This window comes from Bufo bufo, chromosome 4, assembly GCF_905171765.1.
Source record: "Bufo bufo chromosome 4, aBufBuf1.1, whole genome shotgun sequence".
NCBI lineage: Eukaryota > Metazoa > Chordata > Amphibia > Anura > Bufonidae > Bufo > Bufo bufo.
The window spans coordinates 169,336,848-169,362,298 of NC_053392.1; the positions used below are offsets into that span (position 1 = coordinate 169,336,848).

Genomic DNA, 25,451 nt, shown 5'->3' on the forward strand with positions numbered 1-25,451 from the left:
CTTTCTGTACTTCATATCTCCTCATGAACTCCATTCCTACAGAGATTCAGCTGAAGATTTTATCAACTGTATTCAGGATCATTATCCCTGACAAGCAGAGCAGAGAGGAGGATGAGGCAGCTCTTCAGCTCAGTGTTGTGAAGTAACTTGTCCTCCTGTGTGTTTAGGACAGGTTTTGTGTGTACTGATAGGACGGTGGCCATTTTATTTCTCCTAATTATTGCTCCATAGACAAAACAAGCCATTATAACTAATGAAAGGTATTTTTATGGTATAATATATTTAATATAATATAATATATTTATATTATATTATAATATATTTATAGTAAAATAATATTTAAGTATTTTCATTTTCTTAATTCCCATTTTCTTAATTAGATTTGAAACCTGTTGTTAATATATCTATCTATCTAGCTGCATCACATCCTTTTTGATTTAAAATAACCGTGTAGAGCGATTTAACATCTAGTGTGCCGATTATGTACCCCTTTTTCCATTTGGTGCTATTTAGGATCTGCAGTATGTGCTTAGTGTCCTTTAAGTATGTAGGTAATGCTTGTGCATACGGTTGTAGATGTTGGTCAATATATTTGGACAGGGAGCTAGTGAGGCAATCTCTACCTATAGGTTTGCTTTTATGCAAAACCAAAATATACACATCTGGTTAATCGGTAATCAGGGCAAAGAAACTGGAAAATTTGAAAAAACACCAAAAATGAAAAAAATATATATATGCCAGCACTTCAACCCTTCATTTGTTCCTTTCGCTTAACCCTACTATGTCTCATATTACAGTTAAAACTGAAAAATATATAATATACAAAAATCTGTGTGTCCCATGAGATCAACCAGGCCCCCCTCCTAAATTGTTGTAGGAGCCTCCCTGCTGTGTACTGTCTGCAGTAAGACAAAAAAGATTGCTAAGTGATGCCCCCTAGGCTAAGTCTGCCTCCTTTCACCGGAAGATTAAACCTTTTGTTCTTCAAAACGGTTTGTGTCAGGATGATGTATAGTACTCCAGACCTGGGGTACAGTATCTTCGATTGTAAATAGTTTTGTATTGTTATGTTATGTATTTCATGTTTTGGCTGTGCACATCAGCAAGCGAATGAGTGGATGGCAATGGTTGGCAGGAACAGGGTTAACCACCCAATTCCTCCCTTCTTGGTAAGAGTGGGCTGCTCCTGCTTCCTACCATGAGGGGGAGTACCTATCTAGCTAGGGAGAGGAGAGGTAGAACAAGCTAGAGCTTTCGCCCCTAGGAACGATATAAGGTTCCCCAAAGATACCTACAAAATTCAGCTTTAAGAAAGCACCAGAGACCAGACAACAGAGTGATCAGCAAAATACTGATTTATAGACACTGCTGTAAGATGAGAGACTACAGCTCAGACACCCATCACCCATACCACCATTAGGCCAGATTAAGCTCAAATCTGAACCTTAAAGGGACACTGACAGGCCCAATAAGCATATTTAGCTATATATATATGACTGCACAGGTCTTCTAATGTGTATTAACCCCTTAAGGACACAGCCTTTTTACACCTTAGGACCAGGCCATTTTTTGCAAATCTGACCAGAGTCCCTTTAAGTGCTGATAACTTTAAAACGCTTTGACTTATCCAGGCCGTTCTGAGATTGTTTTTTCGTCACATATTGTACTTCATGACACTGGTAAAATGAAGTCAAAAAAATTATTTTTTTTTGCACCAAAAAATACCTATTTTAACAAAAATTTGGAAAAATTTGCAAATTTCAAAGTTTCAGTTTCTCTACTTCTGTAATACATAGTAATACCCCCAAAAATTGTGATGACTTTACATTCCCCATATGTCTACTTCATGTTTGAATTGTTTTGGGAATGATATTTTATTTTTTGGGGATGTTACAAGGCTTAGAAGTTTAGAAGCAAATCTTTACAAAAACTAAATTTTTAGGGACCAGTTCAGGTCTCAAGTCACTTTGCGAGGCTTACATAATAGAAACCACCCAAAAATGACCCCATCTAAGAAACTACACCCCTCAAGGTATTCAAAACTGATTTTGCATACGTTGTTAACCCTTTAGGTGTTGCACAAGAGTTATTGGCAAATGGGGAGGAAATTTGAGAATTTAATTTTTTTGTCTAATTTTTCATTTTAACCCATTTTTTCCACTAACAAATCAAGGGTTAACAGCCAAACAAGACTGTATCTTTATTGCCCTGACTCTGCCGTTTACAGAAACACCCAATATGTGGCCGTAAACTACTGTACGGCCACACAGCGGGGCGTAGAGTGAAAGGTGCGCCGTATGGTTTTTGGAGGGCTGATTTTTATGGACTGGTTTATTTACACCATGTCCCATTTGAAGTCCCCCTGATGCACCCCTAGAGGAGAAACTCCCTAAAAGTGACCCCATCTAAGAAACTACACCCCTCAAGCTATTCAAAACTGATTTTACATACATCGTTAACCCTTTAGGTGTTGCACAGGAGTTATTGGCAAATGGCGATGAAATTTGAGAATTTCATTTTTTTTGCCTAATTTTCCATTTTAACTCATTTTTTCCACTAACAAAGCAAGGGTTAACAGCCAAACAAGACTGTATCTTTATTGCCCTGACTCTGCTGTTTACAGAAACACCCCATATGTGGCCGTAAACTACTGTACGGGCACACAGCGGGGCGTAGAGTGAAAGGTGCGCCGTTTGGTTTTTGGAGGGCTGATTTTGCTGGACTGTTTTTTTGGCACCATGTCCCATTTGAAGCCCCCCTGATGCACCCCTAGATTATAAACTCCATAAAAGTGACCCCATCTAAGAAACTACACCCCTCAAGGTATTCAAAACTGATTTTACAAACTTTGTTAACCCTTTAGGTGTTGCACAAGATTTAATGGAAAATAGAGATACAATTTCAAAATTTCACTTTTTTGGCAGATTTTCCATTTTAATATTTTTTTTCCAGTTACAAAGCAAGGGTTAACAGCCAAACAAAACTCATTATTTATGGCCCTAATTCTGTAGTTTACAGAAACACCCCATATGTGGTCGTAAACTGCTGTACGGGCACACGGCAGGGCGCAGAAGGAAAGGAACGCCATACGGTTTTTGGAAGGCAGATTTTGCTGGACTGTTTTTTTTTACACCATGTCCCATTTGAAGCCCCCCTGATGCACCCCTAGAGTAGAAACTCCAAAAAAGTGACCCCATTTTAGAAACTACGGGATAGGGTGGCAGTTTTGTTGGTACTAGTTTAGGGTACATATGATTTTTGGTTGCTCTATATTACACTTTTTGTGAGGCAAGGTAACAAGAAATAGATTTTTTGGCACGTTTTTATTTTTTGTTATTGACAACATTCATCTGACAGGTTAGATCATGTGGTAATTTTATAGAGCAGGTTGTCACGGACGCGGCGATACCTAATATGTATACAATTTTTTTTATTTATGTAAGTTTTACACAATGATTTCATTTTTAAAACAAAAAAAATGTTTTAGTGTCTCCATAGTCTAAGAGCCATAGTTTTTTCAGTTTTTGGGCGATTATCTTAAGTAGGGTCTCATTTTTTGCGGGATGAAATGACGGTTTAATTGGCATCTATTTTGGGGTGCATATGACTTTTTGATTGCTTGCTATTACACTTTTTGTGACGTAAGATGACAAAAAATGCTTTTTTTTACACCGTTTTTATTTTAATTTTTTTACGGTGGTCATCTGAGGGGTTAGATCATGTGATATTTTTATAGAGCCGGTCGATACGGACGCGGCGATACCTAATATGTATACTTTTTTTTTTATTTATGTAAGTTTTACACAATGATTTCATTTTTGAAACAAAAAAAATCATGTTTTAGTGTTTCCATAGTCTAAGAGCCATAGTTTTTTCAGTTTTTAGGCGATTATCTTGGGTAGGGTATGATTTTTGTGGGATGAGATGACGGTTTGATTGGTACTATTTTGGCGTACATGCGACTTTTTTGATCACTTTTATTACCTTTTTTGGGAAGTAAGGTGGGCAAAATTTCAATTTCATCATAGTTTTTTATTTTTTATTTTTATGGCGTTCACCGTTCGGGTAAAGTAACATAACCGTTTTATAGATCAGGTCGTTACGGACGTGGCGATACCAAACATGTGTAGGAATTTTTTTTTTTTTATTTTTAATCAGTGATAAATGTGTTTTTTGATTTTTACTTTTTTTTCACTTTTTTTAACTTTTTTTTTGACCCAGACCCACTTGGTTCTTGAAGATCCAGTGGGTCTGATGTCTGTATAATACAGTACAGTACAATATATATTGTTCTGTACTGTATTTTACTTACACTGAACAGATCTATGCTTTTAGCACAGATCTGTTCAGCACCATGGACAGCAGGACGCCTGAGAGGCGTCCTGTTGCCATGGGAACCTTCCCCGTCTGCTCAGAACTGCGCAGACGGGGAAGGGTAAGCACAGGGCTGAGGGGGGCTCTCTCCCTCTCCCATCGGGGGGCTGCAAAGGCACAGCAGCCCCCCGATGGGAGAGGGAGGGAGCTCCCTGCGCTGTTAACCTTTTCCATACAGCGGTCCGTACGGACCGCTGTATGGAAAGGGTTAACGGCTGACATCGCATCGCAGATGTCAGCCGTTTATACCAGGGTGCCAGCAATGTGCTGGCACCCTGGTATACCCACTAGAAACCAACGATTATACAAGGGGAGGCGGGCGGGGGATCGCCCGCCTCCCGCACCGCCCGCACTGCCCGCAACCCTCCCCCTGCACCTCCCACCGGGCTAAAATCACTCGGGGGGTGCAGGGGGAGGGATACAGATCTATTTTAGGGAATACTAAAGTTTCTGATCCCCGCGGTCAGGGACCGCAGGGATCAGAAACTGCAGAAATCGCAGCAAACCGCAGGTCTGAATTGACCTGCGGTTTGCCGCGATCGCCGACATGGGGGGGGTCACGGACCCCCCCGAGCATTAGCCTAGGTGCCTGCTCGATGATTTGAGCAGGCACCGGGTTCCGATCACTGCCGGCCGGGCGGCAGTGATCGGAACAACACATGACGTACCGGTACGTCATGTGTCCTTAAGTACCAGGACATCATGACGTACCGGTACGTCATGTGTCCTTAAGAGGTTAAAATCGTATAAGTATACCCCCTGTCCACATTATAAATACAGTAAACTGATGTTTTATAACCTGATAGAATCGTCTTCTTTCTGCCCAAGGGGCGGCGTTTCAGCTTCACTTGCGCCCAGCCAGCCGCCCCCAACCGCCGTTTTGAAGCGCCGCCCAGCTCATCAATATTCACTTCGCTGGGTGGCTTCTGCTGTCCCCGACGTTACGAGATCCGGCGCATGCCCAATACAAAGCTATGGGCATCTGACTCCATTTCATCTTCAGCGCATGCGCCCGGCACCCTCACTGGCCGGGATCACATCGCGCCTGCGTCCCCTCTGCTTCTTAGAGGCCGCTTCAGCCTCTGCATTCTGCGCCTGCGCCGGGCACTCTTCTGAGCAGCGCTTCAGAGCGCTGCTCTCAAAGACATCGGGGACAGCAGAAGCCGCCCAGCGAAGTGAATATTGATGAGCTGGGTAGCGCTTCAAAACGGCGGTTGGGGGCGGCTGGCTGGGCGCAAGTGAAGCTGAAACGCCGCCCCTTGGGCAGAAAGAAGACGATTCTATCAGGTTATAAAACATCAGTTTACTGTATTTATAAGGTGGACAGGGGGTATACTTATATGCTTTTAATGCACATTAGAAGACCTGTGCAGTCATATATATAGCTAAATATGCTTATTGGACCTGTCAGTGTCCCTGTAGACACCTATACCCACAAGTGCTGATATACAGTCATCCAACCTGCCACCATACCTCCTTAGCTGGTGCCTGAAACTGCACTTTGAATTTGCTGTTACTGGCTGTACTGTAAGTTCGATTTTGTACTAAGTAAAAATAAATTTTTTTACCTTCACTTCTGGACTGATTAGTTAAACTACATTTCCACTTCACCAATGCCCAGGGAGCAACGACCTGAGGGAGTACACTGTGACACAAAATTTCATCAGGGCCACAACCACTTCCATCTTCCACGCCGGCTCCTCAAAGGTTCCTTGAGATTCTATATTGCTTGTTTACTTTTAGCATACATTTCTAGTTTCGTATTCTTTTAACTACATACACATAATTGCATTCAATAACCAAGTGATATTCTATGGGTCACTGGATGGAATAACTTCAGAGTAGGTTATCAAAAAAAAAACTGAAATTACTGAGTAGGATGAGCGAAGTTTACAACGCTGTATCGCGGCATCTGAGAGTCACATTCAGCTTATCAGGTCACTGTGCCCGCCCAGCATGATAACGTGGTGACGTCATACATCAGGTTCAGACAAGAATTGAAGCTTTTTCTTCAACTAAGATGGGCCGCGTCGCACTCCTGCGATCAAATGGATAAGTATGTTTTTTTTTGATTTTTTTTTACTGCCATTTCAGGGAAAAATTGATTCGATACCATGAAGCGCCAAGAAATTTGGATTTGTGGCAAATCTAATTTTTCCTGAAATTCGATCAAATTTCCACTTTGTTAACTTTGATTCACTCAACATTACTTATGATCAAAGAAACAGGTGGTTACCAAACAGCAATAACAAACTATTTCTGTCCACATGGTTTGTCAGAAATTCACCATATTCCCATTTATACTTCATATGTTGTATTCTTGCTAATGTTCCTGGTGGTGCAGACCTTTTTCTCTTACAACAGAGCTGCTCTAATTACCATCTCTGGGACTATCACGTCTCACATGTTGCTCCCAACTAGTACATTTACAGAACATTAGAGACATCCATCCAGAACAGATGCCCTTTTTTATGTTAAAATAGTGTTTTAATAGTGCACTGGTTGTCTTAAGAATGCGTGAGTGGGGGAAGCTAATGATATTACTGTACTCAGCAGTGACTCATCATTCCGAAAATGTAGCCAAAGGAAGAGCACACAGTGTTTTCTACCTGATTTACAGAACCAAGTATCCATAGTTATAGCGAGGTCGGGTACTCCATCTGTGAATCACTGTAATCACAATAATGAATCCGTCAACAGCATTGGAGGAGAATATACAACACGGATAAATAAAAAAAATACTAAATCACAGCAAATAAGTTACTGTTGGGTGGAGATCAGTGCATAGTTCATAAGATATTTAATGAGATCAAATCGAGGCCACCTATTTGGGAAAGTGAAATAGTGGAAAATGAAAGACTTCCTATACCCGAACTGAAATGCAATATCTGCTAAAAAAAAAAGTACAAGAAAACATTTTATATGAAAAACATATTATATTCAAGAGCTGCATTCACAATTCTGCAGGTTTGTTATTGGAAATAGCTAAGTTTATCACCTTAATATCTTGGCTCAGCTTGTATTTTTTATCACTTTATGAAGTACCTTATGTTTACCCTTCACTTCCCATAATGCAAATCACTACAGCAATGAGAGTAAAATAAATTTTGGGAGATCTGAACTCAGCAGTCTACATAATTGTGAATGAGACTGTAGAGGACAATGGTGTTGTCCAACCCCATATATATTTTTTTAAATACAGCTCCAATGGTCAAGTTATACCTACCATTCCCCGCGGCTCCTGTGCTAATGCGTCCCTAGTCCTGCACCAGAAAGAATCTGTTTACCAGGCTGCAGTGTTTGGCTGCATCGGTCACTTCATGTCGACACATCACTGCTGGAGTCAGGTGAACAGAGATCTGCAGAGATACAGGAAAGCATCAGAACGGAAGCAGGAGGGCTATAGTAGGCTGAGTATTAGGGTGGATTCACACACAGGTTTTTAGTGGCATTTTTCTGCACTTTTGTGGCATTTCCCACCCCCCCCCCTCCCCCCACCTACGTTTTTGCTGAAAAAAATGCAGCCCCAGATTTTAGCCAAAATTGTATGGTAATTATGAAAGACAGGACATAAGAGTGTATGTTTGCTAGTTTTTTTTTAATTTGCCTGAATTTTTATATCTGTCAGACTCCAGGTAAGTGGATGTCAGTTTAGTTAGATTTTTTTTTCTATATTTAAAGCAGATGGAAAAACACCTGAAAAAAAAAATCATCCGTATATTTGTTATGAAAAGAAAACACTAAAAATGCCATAAAAACACATTTAGTACAGAAAAAATTCAAGACACTTCTATGGTAAAAAAATGTCAGGCAAATTTGTGTGTGAAAGATGTCATACACCTTTTGTTATATTAGATCATTGGAAGCTGTCTGTAACGAAAAAAATATATAGAATAAGGACCTGTTTTACACGGACTGTATTTTTGCTCCGCATCTGATCCACATTTTGGTGGGTTGGATGCGGACCCATTCATTTCAATGGGGGTTGCAAAAAATTTGTTTGTCCATTTCGCAGTCCTGTAAAAAAGAAAATGTCCTATTTTTGCGTACAAGAATAGGTATTGTTATAATGGGTCCACAAAAAAAGTATGCAACACGGACATCACACTAACGTCATCTGTATTTTTTGCGGACTGCAAAACACATGCAGTCCTGAATGCACCCTAAAAATATGGAGTTGGACAACCCCTTTAAATTTACAGTCAGTAAGTAAAAAATACATTAATGAAGGCAATGCATTCAATTTCAAGTCAACTTTTTTTTGTATCAATCATATCTAAAAGCTGTCACAATTTGTGAAATACATTACTGTTACATTAAAGGGGTTCTGCACTTTGTTTAAACTGTTGATAGATCATCAGCATCTGATCGGTGGGGTCCGACACCGGGGGACCCCCGCCGATCAGCTGTTTACCGCAGGCCTAGTGAACAGAGCTTAGCCCCGCCCACGCTAGTTGATACCTTTTCAAACAGCTGACCGGAAGGGGGTCCCGGGTGTCGGACCCACGCCGATCAGATTCTGATGATCTATCCAGAGGATAGATCATCAGTTAAAACAAAGTGCAGAACCCCTTTAAAGCAATAGTATCTTCTATTTAGGAAATTGCAATTCGTACAGTGAATAAAAAGTGTCTCTTTTTCTATTTTATTGGAGATGATGGACAACGGATGAGAAAGAGCAAGCAGGAGTCACTTCCAAGTCTAGAGAGTACATTTTCTAGGCTGCAGCACTTGTCCTACTTTGATCAACATCATGTAACATCCCAGGTATTTCCTGTACTGTTTTACATGCCATGAAACTGTGTCAAATATACATGCAAAGGGACCAAAATTAACTTTCTTCAATAACTTTGGGTTTTATCTTGAGGAACATCCTATATGGGACAGTACAACTTGAGAGTTGGTAAAATATATTGGATAGTTTTATTGTGTCCAGGCTTGATCATTCAAACACTTCGTACAGCATGTCTCCGTACAGCATTAAAATGTATGGCCTCCATGGAGGCAAACTTCGTTTCAGCCGAGGTCATGTGAGACTTCAGTGAATGAATCCGATATTCATTTCTGCAACTTTAAAAACATTTAAAGTTAGGAATCCGAAGTCTGATTTGGTACCAGCTGGTATCTCAGTACCAAACCCGACTTTGGATTCCTAATTTTAAAGGGTTTCTATCACTTTGTTTCACCTATTTAGCTTTCAGACACTAGCGATCCGCTAGTGTCTTCTTTATCTAACCATCCTAATATAAGAGCTTATTGTCCTGCCGTTTAGCTAAAAAAATAACTTATATAGATATGCAAATGAGCCTCTAGGTGCTATGGGGGCGTGATTAGCACCTAGAGGCTCCGCCTACCTTAACAAACTGCCGCCGCCCAGCGCGTCCCTCCAGCCCGCCCATCTCCAGCTGAAGCGATTCCCGCATCCCGAGCGCGTCCGCTTCCCCTTGCTCAGACAACTCCACTGCGCCTGTTCCTCGGGAGCACTATGACGTCAATCGGCGCAGGCGCAGTGAGATGTCTGAGCAGGGGGAAGCGATCAGACATTCACTGCGCATGAGGCGCCGAATTACGAGGAGCATCGCATTCCGGAGGAGATGGGCGGGCTGGAGGGACGTGCTGGGCGGGGGCAGTTTGTTAGGTAGACGGGAGCCACTAGGTGCTAATGACGCCCCCATAGCACCTAGAGGGCTCATTTGCATAATCTATATAAGTTATTTTTTTAGCTAAACGGCAGGACAATAAGCTCTTATATTAGGATGGTTAGATAAAGCAGACACTAGCGGATCGCTAGTGTCTGAAAGCTAAATAGGTGAAACGAAGTGATAGAAACCCTTTAAATGTTTTTAAAGAAGCAGAAATAAATACTGACTTCATTCACCGAAGTCTCACGCGACATCGGCTAAAACGAAGTTTGCCTCCACAGGCCATACATTTTAATGCTGTAAGGAGACAGCATTAAAATCAAAGTGTTTGACCGAATCGACTTTGGAACTATGATCCGAAGCTTGATTCGCTCAACACTAATTGTGTCCTCTGACCAATCCACTTATGGATCATAATCCAATATGGTAATCCATTGACAACCGGTGACAAGTTGCTCATCAGAGTGAAAATAGCGGTTCTTCCAAAAGCATTAGGGGTGATTTATTTAAATTAGTGTCAAGGAAAACTGGTTTAGTTGCCCATAGCAACCAGATTCCACCCTTTATTTTCCAAAGGAGATCTGAAAAATGAAAGGTTGAATCTGGTTGCGATGAGCAACCAACTCATGTTCCCTTTAGACCAGTTTTGATAAATCTCCCTCATTGTATAAAAACAGAACTGGTCACCTACAGTAACCCCTTAATGACTGTCGATGCACCTTTTAGGGCCATGATTAATCAGCTCTATAATGGTCTCCTTGGCAGTGGAAAGCAGGGGCTCACCTCTCACATGAAAGCCGGTTCTCTGTTTAACCCCTTAGATGCTGTGGTCAAGTGACTGTGGCATCTAAGTTGTTTAGATGGGAGGAGCTCTCTCTGCCTCCCATCATACGTGGGGTCTTTACATAGCAGGCCTGGAACTAGTAAAGGCCCAGGCTGGTGGCTTTCAGTATAGCGCTGACAGAATAAAGCATAACATTTGCAATACAAATGTATTATAGAAGCGATCAAAAGATTACCTATTAAAATCCCCTTGTGGGACAAATAAATGGTTTAAAAATAAAATGAAATAAAAGTTTTATGAATAAATTTCCATGTAAAAAAATACACTTTTTGCCATTGCAAAAAAAATTAGCAAAAATAAAATCCTGACAAATATGTGGTATTATGTAATTTAAGCCAAACGATGAACGCCCCCCCCCCCCCAAAAAAAAAACTATGCCAGAATTGCTGTTTCTTATTTGCCACCAAATAACAAAATAAAATGCAATCAAAAAGTGTAACATACCCCTAAGTGATACCAATGAAAAGTACAAGTCATCCCGCAAAAATAAAGTTTTCACGCAGCTCTGTAGAAAGAAAAATAAAAAACATATGGGTCTTAGGAGATGGCGATGCAAAAACATTTCCTTTTTTTAAGTAAACCATAAAAAATATATGTATTTTGCGTTGCTGTAATCGTACTGACCCAGAGCCAAAAAACGAACTTTGCAAAATTCACAACATAAAAGCTGAGTGGCAGTATTGCTGTTTTTTTCCTATCCCTCAGAACAGAAATGTACCCTAAATTGGTGCCATTAAAAAACTACAACTTGTCCTGGAAAAAACAAGCTGGGTATATCGACGGGGGAAAAAAAAGTTATAAGCTCTTAAACTTTTTTAAGTTAAAGTTAATGCGACAATGACAAATTGAAAAAAATTGCTTGGTCACTAAGGCCCAAAATGCATATGAGAGGAAGGAGTTAAAGAGCTTATCTGGGATTATACGTTTTTAGTTATCTCTACGGATGTAGAGTAGAGTTAACACTCCTGTTTTCTGAGATTTCTGAGATGTGTTATCTAATCTAAGCAAACACCTTCAATTGCTTTTCAATGGCTTTTGTCTCAAGATAACGCGATAAGAAATCTGAGTTAAGAGCTGGAGTGCTAACCCTGCTACATCTGTATCTCTTTAAAATGTAAAGGAACCAAACCCCTTCAGCATCTCTAGAACTGAACACCGCTTTATGGAAGGATTGCAGTGGTCCTCCTCCTCCCTGCCTCTGCCATGTTCATTTTTGGTCATTTTCTTTTAAGATGAGGCAGAATGTGAGTATGTGGGGTAAAGATGTGTTCACAATGCCAATCCCCAAATATTCTGCTTTCATCCTTGCTCATTTCTGGTTAGGAACCTTTACCTCTTTATTGGCACATGAACTCTAAAGTGTAACTGCTGAGGATGTTGTCACCATGCAGCCATGTATAAAGTCATAAAGACTAGTCTTCCTTACTGTATTGTGAATATTACCTGGCAACAATAAGTGATGTGAGGCTTTCAATGTAGGACACTATGATATATGTATTCTAGATTAATTAGGGTACGGCCACACGCTCAGGAGTGGATCATAAAAGGAGTGAAAATATAAAGGACAGATACTGTACAACTCCTTTTTTGAATTCACTTCTGGTTTTCATTTCCAAACCTGCATCAGGAACCTGACAACGTGGCCCTACCCTTACTGCTAAACCCTGTTAACGTGAATGCATCTATCACTAATCTACAGATGTAGCTGTATATATCCAGTCATAGATGTATCACATGAATGATGGTATGTTCACATGTTGCAGATGTGTTGCAGACATTTTACTGAAAAATTCTTTACGTGCTTCTCAGTAGAATTTTTTGCTGCAGCGTTTAGCCTGGATTTTTGCAAATCCCATTCAGATGAATGGAACAATCACAAAAATTACTACAACAAACTGACTGCCTCAAATGAATCCCTCTTAAATGATAATAGTTCTCCCTTTCCATAAATACGTGTGCAAGATGGAGTGACATTTGTTACAATTGTATTACATGCACAAAACATCTTGTGAAAAAATGATGCTGCAATGAAGCTAAAACATGTAGATCGTATAAAATAATACAAATATAAAATAATTAAGTCAAATTTATAATAAAACGTCTTCTGCATGTAATACTTATTGTCTAGGTCAAGTCTCAGCCATACAACATATAGAGAAAAACGTCTCAAAAAGTGAAGAATACTATGTGCTGCACATGAAGTGACAGCTGTTTAAGATTTTACATTTCCAGCATTTTGGCACCCATCACACATTGACTGACACAATTCAGGAGGACATATGAAAACAAGTACACCCATATTACTAAGGCCTATGTTACAAAATGGTCCACCAACACCAGGAGCGCCATTCCTTTCCACTTAACCTCATCCTCATCATATGCTAGGTAATCTTGAAATGTATCCCAAAATAGGCAGAACTTGTATTTTCTAACATTTAAAAATCAGTTTTCAAAATGTCCTATTTTGCTGAATTTGTCTAGCCTCAGCCAGAAACCACACATCACCAGAAGAAGTACTTACATAAAGACCACATGTGCTCCTGTGGTGTACAGTAAGTAGCTCTTGAGAAATGACTCTTCTGAGCTTTGCTCACTTGTGTTCACAGGTATCTTGTAACATGCTGGAACAAATCACAAGCTTCGCTTCTGGGACTTCTTACCACCTTCCTCTGGCTCACGATGTCCAACTTATATTTGATATAATGGAACCTGCCCTCAACATCAATGGTCTCATTGATTTTGCTGTACAGGTAACAACAGAGACTTCTCTCAGGCTAATGTTGTTCTTGGGTGAATGCAGATACTGGAAAACTGTGTTATTTCAAGGCAGTAAATAATCGCAGCCTAGCACTGGAAATTGCCTTATTAAACAGAGTGTGCCTGGAGCCAGACATTAATCTCATTGTGTTACCATGTAAATAGAGGCGTTCTATAGAAATCTTGTGTTCATTTAGATGTCCTGCACAGGCGTGGAAACTTTCAGATATCTGCCTTTTTATAATTGGCCTGCTAATTATATTTATTAGACCTGGAGTAAAACCATTACTGATGTTGAGAGCACTTACGGTTTAAATTTCCCTTTGAGGCCATACATGATACATACTCCATGCATTATTAAAGACCATGTCAAAAATATAAAGGCAAGATACTCTTGTTTCTATGAGAACAAACAGCATTGTGTTTAATAATGTGTTTAGCTTGGAGGTGGCCACAGCTATAAAAGACAGAAATTTAGGTGAATTAGGCATCATTCACACATACGTAGATTTTTACGGACTACGGCCCGTGAAAACCCAGCATGCCATCCTTCTGAGTGCACGGCGTCATTGGTTGCTATGACACCGTGCGCTTCTCGCCGCTGTACAGTAATAGACTCATATGATCTATACACTCGTAATACACTCCTATGATCTGAGTGCGCTCGTGCACTCAGCAGGACAGCAGGCCGGGTATGTGTGAATGAGGCCTTACAGTGATGGCAAAAAGGGAACAAGTCAACTTGTCCGAAAGACATTAAATTGGCTTGCTATGATTGGCTGAGCATGTATGATCATGAGGGATTTGAGAGAGATATCTGTCATCTGAAGTCTTACAGTGGTTATCCTGCGACAACCGGGCCACAGGGTACAGTGAGTGAGTGCATGGTGGGGGTGTTGCCTAGTGATGGTAGTAGTACTCACAGTTCAGTTGTCGCCTGGGCCGGCGTGCAGTGGAAGGGAAGACAGCACTAAATCCTCCATGGCACTCTCTATTGCAGGGAACACCAGCCAGATGTTGGTTGAGGTGCCCTTGATGGTAATGGGTACGCTTAGGATGCTTTGGTGGCTGGGCCTCTGTGTTCATGACGCCAGCACCGTGAGGTGCAAATTAGGAGATAGAGTGGAATGATGAGAAAAGCAGTAGTTGAACCAAACAGGAACTTTACTTGTAAATTGTAGTCTTGCAATAAGTATCATCCAATAGCAGTTCTTTCTATAAAGGGTAATCAGAGCAGCTCTCACCTGTCTGGAAACTTCGTTCATGGAGGCACGGACCGCTTCCTCACCCGGACTGGGAGCAGAATTTGTATAAATGAAAAAGAGAGGTTGTCCAGCCTTTCATTGAGAAGTTCCAGTGGCACTTTATTTCATATCAAGTTTAAAAACATCCAGGTACAGGGAATATTGGTCTACGCGTTTCAGGCAACAAAACAGTTACAGCGCTTACTCATGACCCAATAGCAGTTCTTTGTCATAAATAAAAATGGTAAAGCTGTAAATCCCAGTAACAGGCTCACTGAGGTGGTGTATGTAGGTTCCAGCTAGTCAAAATGCTCTCTCAGATGAGGCCAGGCAGCCAATCTGTCCATTTAATACAGTGTCTTCATATATAATGTAATTTTATAATATTGTTCAGGGGACCTGCCAATAAAATCTTTTAGTCCTCCTCCTGAGGGGGGCCCTTCTGAGTTTGGGTCCCAAGCAGCCGCCTACCCTATAGCCCCTGAGTTTATTATGAAATTTTGTGTAATTTTATAAAAAAAAAACTGCATCTAAAGGGGTCCCGTAACAACACTTTAACATACGGTACTATGAATCTATCTTCAGAAATCTACTGAACAGTGTAGACAGATAGTTGTAAAATACAGTGGTAGGCTTCTCAGCCTGCCTCTGCTCTCCCAGTCCAAGCAGCTGCCTTTCTATATATATATATAGAACATATTATAATCAGTGTTTTGCTATCTTTTTACCAAAGTCCCTCCCTATTTTAAGTGTACCTGTCTATTTGATCCTCTGCTAGTGCTGACCACTGACAGACCCTCACTCCTCCATTGTCCCAGTGCATCCCTAGTTGGTTATTAAGAGCAGAAAAGATAAAAAGCTGCCACCAATCTGCTCTGACAGTAAATTTACTGTGTCCATTTGTTTAACACTCACTATCATTACTGGGGGAATTAGGAAAAGAAACGTGTTAAAAGGGTTCAGCAGTGCTTATATATTGATGACCTATTCTGAGGACAGGTCATCAATATCATATCAGCTAGGGTTCAACACCTGATTCCCCTACCCAGGGACGGACTGGGAATTTAAAGTGGCCCTGGGAAAAATACTAAAAGTGGCCTTGTTTTGTAGTCGGATCCAAATTGATGGAAGGCAATACCATATTGCCGCACATTATACCACAGTCCATTACAAAATACTGACCACAACAGCACAAAATGCATCCCCAAAAACTCCCACTGTGAGAAGGACTTAAGTGGCTCCATGAGCATCGGCCCACCAGGAAGTTCCCTGTAAGGTCAATCGCTCCTGCCCCCACCAGTCAGCTGTTTGAAGAGACTACCGTGCTCGATAAGTGCAGCAGCTCCTCACAACTTACCAAGCACTGTGTTGTACATTGTATAGTGGCTGTGCATGGCACTGCAGCTCAAGCCCATTCACTTGGGTGGGAATGAGATGTGCCTAGGTCTATTCAAGTGCTGGACAGCAAACAGGTTAACAGTGAAGAAGAGTGCTGCACGGGCGCTGCAGCCTCTACAAACAGTTGATCAGTGGAGGTGGTGGGTGTCATATCAATGACCTATCCTGATAGATAAATACTGTACAACCCCTTTAAACATTTAGTATACATGTACCCAGGTAAGGCTCTGTTCACATTTAATTCGATCCTTCCATTAGACCTATAAGTATTTTCCAATGCATACTATACCCCATGACGAAATGATCCAGTATATTAAACTATAAAACTACACAGTGGCATATGTCACCTATTTGCCCCAATGATAAAAAAAAAAGCGTATATTGTGTATAATCTTCTTTTGTGGTGGCCCCCAGTAAAGGAAAGTATAGTCTAATGAGGTTTCCTATACAGTTACAAAAGGTGTGATAACTAGAGATGAGTGAATTATTCAAAAATTGGTTCACTGAATTTTCCAAAAAGATTTGATTGGATACAAATTTATTTGTGGTGAATCGCTTTAATAAACAGCTATTTCCTGGCTTCAGAGTGCCTTTATAGTGGTGTAGAACACTGTGCCTTGCAGTAACACGCATAGAGAGTCTGCTGTGATAGTGAAATAATACTGTGAGTCCGTATGACACGCAGATGACAGGCGTCACTCTTAGAAGCACTGCACACTTCACTTATTTGGGCAGTTATGGGGCCAAAACTGACCAAGTAAATCAAGTGTAAACTCAGCCTTACAGGTTAATGTTAGCACCAGCTATAAAGAACAGTGCAGAGGCCCAAGATCCTACTATAGCGTGAAAGAGCGCACTCCTTTTACACCGTTGTCAGCTGATTTCACATAGATTTCTAAACGCTTATACAAGTAGAGCCCCCCTGACAGAGTGGAGAGGATGTCAGCAGTTAGTTTGTGTTGACGTCGCTAATTATTTTGCCCTTCCTCTGATCCATCAGAACACTAACCCCCAAAACGGATCCTGTCTGTTGAGCATCAGTATTGCTAAAGCAAAAAAAAAAACAGGGGTGGATCCAAAACAGAGATGACAGGTGAATGGAATATTTGCATGTCTTCTGTATTTTGTACCCACTACTGTTTTTGGCTACCAAATCATAAGCCAATTCAGATGCAAAATAGGTACCATGTCATACAGGCCTTACAGCTGCTACATAGACAGGATCTGTTGTGCGTCTCATTTTCCTTCCTTATGACAGATCAGAAGAAGGGTCAAATAAATGGCTTTTTCAACCAGGCCAAAAAGGCAAAATAGTGGCCCAGTCATGGAGTGGGGAGGGTGGAAGAACAGCTTGAGAAGTCCACAGGGTAGCCCAATGATACAGTGTTGAGGTGGCAGCAGCATGAGGAGACCACAGAGTGGCCTAGTGACAGGGTGGTGAAGTGGCAGAAGCATGAGGAGACCACAGAGTGGCCCAGTGACAGAGTGTTAAGGTAGCAGCAGCATGAGGAGACCACAGAGTGGTGATGTGGCAGCAGCATGAGGAGACCACAGAGTGGCCAGTGACAGAGTGGGGAGGTGGGGCAAATACCAGTACTAGCTGAGATGGTGGGTGGCAGTAGGAGCTAGTGTTGAGCGTGAATATTCTAATCGCGAATATCGGCTATCTTCATATCTACTATCTTCATAATAGCGAATATTCTAGATTTCTTTTTATCCTTAATATGCTATCTATCTTACATATCTTTTTTTTATGGTTATTATTTTACCTATCATTAATGCATTTTTATTAAGTGTTTTTCAACCAATCACTAATAATTTCTTTTTATTCATGTTATATTATTAAATCATTACATATAATATACAATACACAAAATATAACAGACAATCACACAAAGGCTGTATGCCAAAAGCCAGGTATGTGCAAGCCAACAACCTATCCATGAGACAGGTACAGTCGGCATACCTTACAATGGCAGCCTTGAGCACTATGAGACAACTAGCAATCACACCTCAGATAAACTTAATTGGCTATGATATTGCCAGGATCAGCTCTCATCTAACTTAGAGCCAGTAAGCCTCAAAGATGCTTGATTTAAGTTGGATGGCTTGGGGGGACCTGCGCACCTAGATCATTATCATTAGGGTGACAAAAATTGTAAAAAAATTTTTGGATGCCAGCTAACTCTTCACCCACTGCTTAGGAGAGCTGCATAAAAATTTGCATAAACTTGAATATGGGAAAGACATGCAAATAGTGTTTCAGCTGAAAAAGAAGGCAGATTCTGCTAATTTGCATGTCTTTCCCATGTTCAAATTTATGCAAATGGACACTGCCCGTTCCCCTTGAAGGGCCTGTCACCTGTCTGTCTGACATACTGTATAATAAAATAATTAAATTACAAATAAAATAATACACCCCAAAAAATGAAGGTACAATGTAACTTCACCGCAGAACGGCAATAAAGACCCCCCAAAAAAATTATAACAATCACAATTCACTGCAGAACGGCTAATAGGACGTACAATTTTCTTTTAATACACCCCATAAATGTCTGTAGTACAATGTAACTTCACCGCAGAACGGCAATTAAGACATATATTTTTTCCTATTAATAAACCCCCCCCCAAATTTTTATATTTTTTTTCAATAAATAACCATCACAATTCATGGCAGAATGGCTAATAGGACAGTTAGGTCCATATATATTTGGACACTGATGCATATTTTTTTTATTCCCTGTTTATTAAAACAAATTCAAGTTATAGTTATATAATGGACATGGACATAAAGTTCAGACTTTTTGCTTTAATTTGAGGGTATTCACATTAACATTGGATGAAGGGTTTAGGAGTTTCAGCTCCTTTACATGTGGCACCCTGTTTTTAAATGGACCAAAAGTAATTGGACAATTGACTCAAAGGGCAGGTGTGGGCAATTCCTTCTTTATTTCATTCTCAATTAAGCACATAAAAAGCCTGTCGTTGATTTGAGGTGTGGTGCTTGCATTTTGAAGATTTTGCTGAGAAGTAAACATGCTGTCAGAGGAGCTCTCCATGCAGGTGAAACAAGCCATCCTTCATCTGCGAAAACAGAAAAAAACCATCCGAGAAATTGCTACACTATTAGGAGTGGCAAAATCTACAGTTTGGTACATCCTGAGAAAGAAAGAAAGCACTGGTGACCTCAACAATGCAAAAACACCTGGACGCCCACGGAAGACAACAGTGGTGGATGATCGCAGAATAATTACCATGGTGAAGAGAAACCCCTTCACTACAGCCAACCAAGTGAATAACACTCTCCAGGATATAGGCGTATCAATATCCAAATCTACCATAAAGAGAAGACTGCATGAAAGTAAATACAGAGGGTTCACTGCATGGTGCAGGCCACTCATAAGCCTCAAGAAAAAGGAGGCTAGATTGGACTTTGCTAAAAAAAATCTTAAAAAACCAGCATACTTCTCGAAGAACATTCTTTGGACAGATGAAACCAAGATCAACCTCTACCAGAATGATAGAAAGAAAATAGTATGGCAAAGGCATAGTACAGCTCATGATCCAGAGCATACCACATCATCTGTAAAACACGGAGGAGGCAGTGTAATGGCTTGGGCATGCATGGCTACCAGTGGCCACTGGGTCCCTAGTGTATTATTGATGATGTAACACAGGACAGAAGCAGCCGGATGAATTCTGGGGTTTTCAGAGACTTACTGTGTGCTCAAATCCAGCCAAATGCAACCAAACTGATTGGTCGGCGTTTCATAATACAGATGGACAATGACCCAAAACATAAAGCCAAAGCAACCCAGGAGTTTATTAAAACAAAGAAGTGGAATATTCTTAAATGGCCAAGTCAGTCACCTGATCGGCACCCAATATAGCATTTCACTTGTTAAAGACTAAACTTCAGACAGAAAGGCCCACAAACAAACAGTAACTAAAAACCGCTGCAGTAAAGGACTGGCAGAGCATTAAAAAGGAGGAAACACAGCGTCTGGTGATGTCCATGAGGTCAAGACTTCAGGCAGTCATTGCCAACAACAGGTTTTCAACCATGTAGTAGAAATTAAAACTTTGCGAAGCAATAACTTAGGCTCATCGGAGCCAATACATTCTAATACTGTACGGAGCTCCTGCTCCGTACAGTATCAGAACACGGTTTTATGCGAATCGACTTCGGATGTTTCATCCGAAGTCGATTCGCTCATTCCTAACCATAACCTTTTATATCTACTTTTATACATTTTATACAGTTGAAGTTTTGTCAGGAATGTAATATATTGTATATTAGTTTAGCTATTACATTGAGCTTTTATTCCCTTCTGTGCCCTCTCATTTATTCAGATACAAGGAAATAAGTGCATTGACAGAATAAAAGTGTAGGATGATTTAAAATGTCATAGATATATTTTGCTTTTTTAGATGTTTTACTTTATTTTTTATTTTATGCACTTATATAGCGCTACTATATTCCGCAGCACTTTCCAAACATTAGCATCACACCTTCCCCAGTGGGGCTCACAATCTAAATTCCCTATCAGTATGTCTTTGTAGTGTGGCAAAAAACCAACGTATCCGGAGGAAACCCGCGCAAACATGGGGAGAACATACAAACTCCATGCAAATGTTGTCCTTGCTCAGATTCAAACCCAGGATCCCAGTGTTGCAAGGCACGAGTGCTTACCACTGAGACACCATGCTGCTACTTTGGAGATATTCTAATATTTCTTCATTGGTATAACATTTTAGCAATCAATTTGGCTACTATATGTGTAAATATGTACACAAATTTAGGTCAGCTAAATTAATTAGCACTCCCTTCTCAAGCCAGCCTATAGAACACTGTATCCTGTCCAAGACTAGCATTCTTGGGTAAATCATCGAGATTGATATAGGATACAAAAAGCTACAGGATAGGGGATAAATGTCTAATTGGCAGGGATCAGACTGCTGGGATACCCTCCGAACAAGAGAACGAAGACCCATGCTCCCCGTTTGAATGGAGTAGCAGTCACACTGCCACTCCATTTAACTCTATGGGGCTGCCAGAGTTAGCCGAGCTCTTTGGCTATTTATGGGAGTCACATGGACTTGAATGAAGCAGCAGACAAGCATATATTTCTGCCGTTCGATTCAAATGAGGAACATGGGTCTCCATTCTTGTGATTGGCGGGGGCCCTAGCAGTTTTACCCCTCTGAAACCGGTCACTGTGTCTAATTTCACATTGACCAGGCTAAGGTGGTGGCTGTCAGCCGTCTTAGCTATGGGATTATGGAGGTTGTACACATCCCCTGCAGCCCCGCTTGCTGCGATTGGCTGGTCAATGCAAACCAGCCAATTGCAGCTTCCTCATTGTAAAAACACTTTTTAGCTAGTATTCAGATATTTTTTTTACTATAGAACATTTTCCATTACGCCCCATGACAGCACCTGTGAGAGATCCTCCCCCTTCCGGACAGGAAACAGGAACTTCCCAGATCTTTAAATTGGTCCACTGCCTTCCACCACTCAGTTCTTTCCTGTTTCCTGTCCAGAGACAGGAGGATTTCTTCTCAGGTCTGTTTTTGGGGCTGCAGGAGCTCTAGGGTTAAAAGGACTGAAACCTAGTGGAGGTACCTGTCGGCGTAAGTCTCCACTAGGAGCCGCTGAGAAGCCCGGCATTTTTCTCCCTTTTTCAGTGCCATGGGGGGATGCCTGTGGCTGCCTCGTTGTCCCTTGCCAAGCCGGCGAAGTTTGGCGTGAGGGGGGAGGTGGATCTTCTCCTCTCATTTTTGGCAGGCCGAGTCTGGACTCGAGCGTCGCACCGGAAGTGACGCGCGCGTTCCACCGGCCAGAAGGGGAGGAGCCTAAACATTGCGGGCGTTGCGCGGCCCATTTGAAAAAGGGAACGCCGGCCAGCCAGCATGGAGGGAGCAGCGGCAAGCAGATACCTGACCGGACGGCCAGATCTTCCCTCCATTGCCCCCCTTGAAGCAGCATCATGCAGGAAGAAGGGGAAGTTCAACTGCGCACAGACAGGCAGGAGCAGCTTTCCGAATCCAGCATGGTACTCCTGGGGGTAAGAGGGGTTAACCCCCACCATCTCCCTTTGGGGAGTTATTATTGTGGTCAGAATTAGACTGATTGGGGCTATTTTATTAAATGCAGGTTAAAGAAGCCCCAAGAAAAGCTACCCACAAAACAAGAGCTAAGGAGTGTGGAATTTGCAAGCGTAAATTGGGCCCGTCCTACCCCAAAACATGTTGCCAACCATGTCTGGATAAGTTAGTAGCAGACAAGTCACCATCTTTATTGCAAAGCATCCAGGAGTTGGTTAAAAAGGAAGTTCGTTCTTCTGTGGAACATCTTAAAAAATCCCTGCCTAGCTCATCCAGACATAAGAAGGCTAAGTCGATAGTGGAGGATACTACTTCTAAGTCTGAGGAGGGCGCCATTGCAAGCTCAGACTCCTCCTCTGAGGATTTGACAGGGAAGCCATTATTCAGAGTGGAGGATACGGATCTACTATTAAAAACAGTTAGATCCACGATGGAGCTGGAGGAGGAAAAGGAGTCCAGGTCTAGGCCAGAACTCATCTTTGAAAGCCTAAAGCCCAAAAAGTCTAGGGTGTTCCCCATTCAGGGTTGTATCAAAGACCTGATTAAACGTGAATGGGAGAAGCCCGACAAAAAATTCTTTATCCCTAGAGCGGTTAAGAGAAAGTACCCCTTTGATGATCAAGAAGTATCAGCTTGGCAGGAGGTACCGAGGGTAGACGCCCCTGTAGCAAAAATAAATAAAAAATCAGCTCTTCCGTTTGAGGATTTAGGGTCCCTTAAAGATCCCATGGACAAAAGGGCAGACGCCTACTTAAGAAAGAATTGGGAGGCATCCACTTCTGCCTTTAAACCGAATATAGCGACTACTTTAGTGGCAAGGTCATTAAAAGTCTGGTTGGAGGAACTAGAGTCTCATATAGAGAACAAGACTTCTAGGGATCAGCTTCTGGAAGCTATACCAACCATGTCCAGAGCAGTAGACTTTATTTATGATGCCTCCGCTGATGGATTGAGATTTTCTGCTAGAGCGGCCGCACTGTCCAATTCAACCAGAAGGTCACCTATGGTTGAAGGGGTGGAAGGGCGATGTAGCATCAAAGTCTAAGCTATGTGCCCTTCCTTGTCAAGGACATTTTTTGTTTGGGTCAGCCTTAGACAATATTTTAGATAAGGCATCTGATAGGAAAAAAGGATTTCCAACGCCGTCCTTTCCTAGACAGGGGAAGCCATTTCGGAATAGTGAGAGAAGGAAGGGTTTTGGGGATCAGAAGAAAAGAAGGGAATGGAGAGCGGATAAATCAAAAAGCGTGCTGTTTAAATCCAGACCTCAGACTTCGAAATCCTCTCAGCAATGACACCAGGCCCCAGGTAGGCGGTCGTCTTTCTTCGTTTTCTCCTGCCTGGCAAAATATTACCGCAAGCGCCTGGGTAAGGAGTATTATAGAGGAAGGCTACCGCCTAGACTTCAAAAGGCTACCACCCAGGACATTAAAAATTACTTCCATAAACCAGCATTCTCCAAAACAGGCGGCGCTTATGGAGAAAATAAACAACCTCCTGGGAAAGGCAGTCCTTGTACCAGTCCCAGAAATCGAACAAGGAGAGGGCTTCTATTCGACCCTAATTTTGGTTCCCAAACCCAACGGGACGTTCCAACTGATAATAAATTTGAAGAGTCTCAACCAATATCTGACTTACCAAAAATTCAGAACGGAATCAATCTCCTCCACGGTCCTCCATCTGTCCCCCAACTGCGTGATGGCCTCAATAGATATAAAAGATGCCTACTATCACGTGCCCATTCATCCATCATCTCAGAAATACCTCAGGGTAGCGGTAAAGATGGGGGAATCGATTGTCCATCTGCAGTTCCGAGCACTTCCCTTTGGGATATCGCAGGCGCCGAGGCTCTTCACGAAGGTAATGGCAGAGATAAGAAGATCAGACATCATTATAATCTCATACCTGGACGACCTTCTCTTGGTAGGGCAGTCCCCAGAGGTGTTGATATCTCAAATACAGGAGGTCCTGGGGACCCTGATAAGCCTTGGCTGGTTAATAAATTGGGACAAATCGTCCCTGATTTCAACCTCCAAATGTGTTTTCCTAGGCATCTTACTAGATTCCCAGACACAGAAATCTCATCTTCCGGTAGACAAGAGGAAAGTTATTCAGCAGAAAATCAGGGCTTTCAGCAGAACCAAGGAAGTGTCCCTAATAAAAGCAATGTCTATTCTGGGTCTGATGACGGCTTGCATGCCTGCTGTGAGATGGGCCCAATTCAGGTCCAGAATACTTCTATGGTACATTTTGTCCAATTGGGACGGGGGGTTGCTATCCCTGGATCGCAAGATTGTGATCTCGGGGTCAGTGACCAGTTCCCTAGCTTGGTGGCTAAAAACTCAGAACCTGAGTCAGGGAGTAGAGTGGTTGAAACAGTACCCCCTAATAATAACCACTGACGCAAGTCCTTGGGGGTGGGGCGGCCATTCAGTTTTGGGTTTTGGGCCCTTGGTCAAAAACCCAGAGTGCTCAATCCCAAAATGCCAGGGAGTTAAGAGCAGTCCTGTGAGCATTAAAGGAAAGTCTCCCATCATTGCCTCAAAAACATGTCAGGATCCTAACCGACAACGCTTCGGTAGTAGCTTATATCAACAAACAAGGGGGGGACAAGATCTCCTCAGCTAATGCAGCTAGCATCCAGGATCTTCTTGCTAATAGAGGGGAAAGCTCTTTATCTCTCAGCGGTCCATCTGAAAGGCTCAGAGAATCACCAGGCGGACTGTCTCAGCAGGCACAGATTCAGCCAGGCGAATTGGTGTCTGAATCAGGAGGTATTTCACCAAATAGAAGCCCTATGGGGATCTCCCACAATAGATCTATTTGCCTCGGTAGAGAACAAAAAGTGCGAAAGATTATTTTCTTTGAGCAGGGAGGATCAGTCAATAGGCACAGATGCGCTCTCACAACCATGGGGGAAGGACCTAGTCCATGCGTTTCCTCCCATCAGCCTACTGCTCAGAGTGATCTAGAAGATCAGGAGGGAGCAGGCAACAGTGATCCTGATAGCACCGTTCTGGCCGAGAAGAGTCTGGTTTGCCTGGTTGAAGACACTATCAATAGCCGATCCCTGGTTACTTCCAG

At 41.9% G+C, this 25,451-nt stretch overlaps 1 protein-coding gene across 1 annotated transcript in view; it reads left to right on the top strand.

Annotated features, from left to right (window-relative positions):
* The window catches only part of MED12L (mediator complex subunit 12L), a 692,480-nt gene that overhangs the window by 468,609 nt on the left and 198,420 nt on the right, over positions 1-25,451 (top strand). The window contains exons 17-18 of the mRNA XM_040429951.1: positions 9,023-9,141; positions 13,467-13,610. Coding sequence (XP_040285885.1) covers positions 9,023-9,141; positions 13,467-13,610 — 263 coding nt within the window. The remainder of the gene's footprint in view (positions 1-9,022; positions 9,142-13,466; positions 13,611-25,451) is intronic.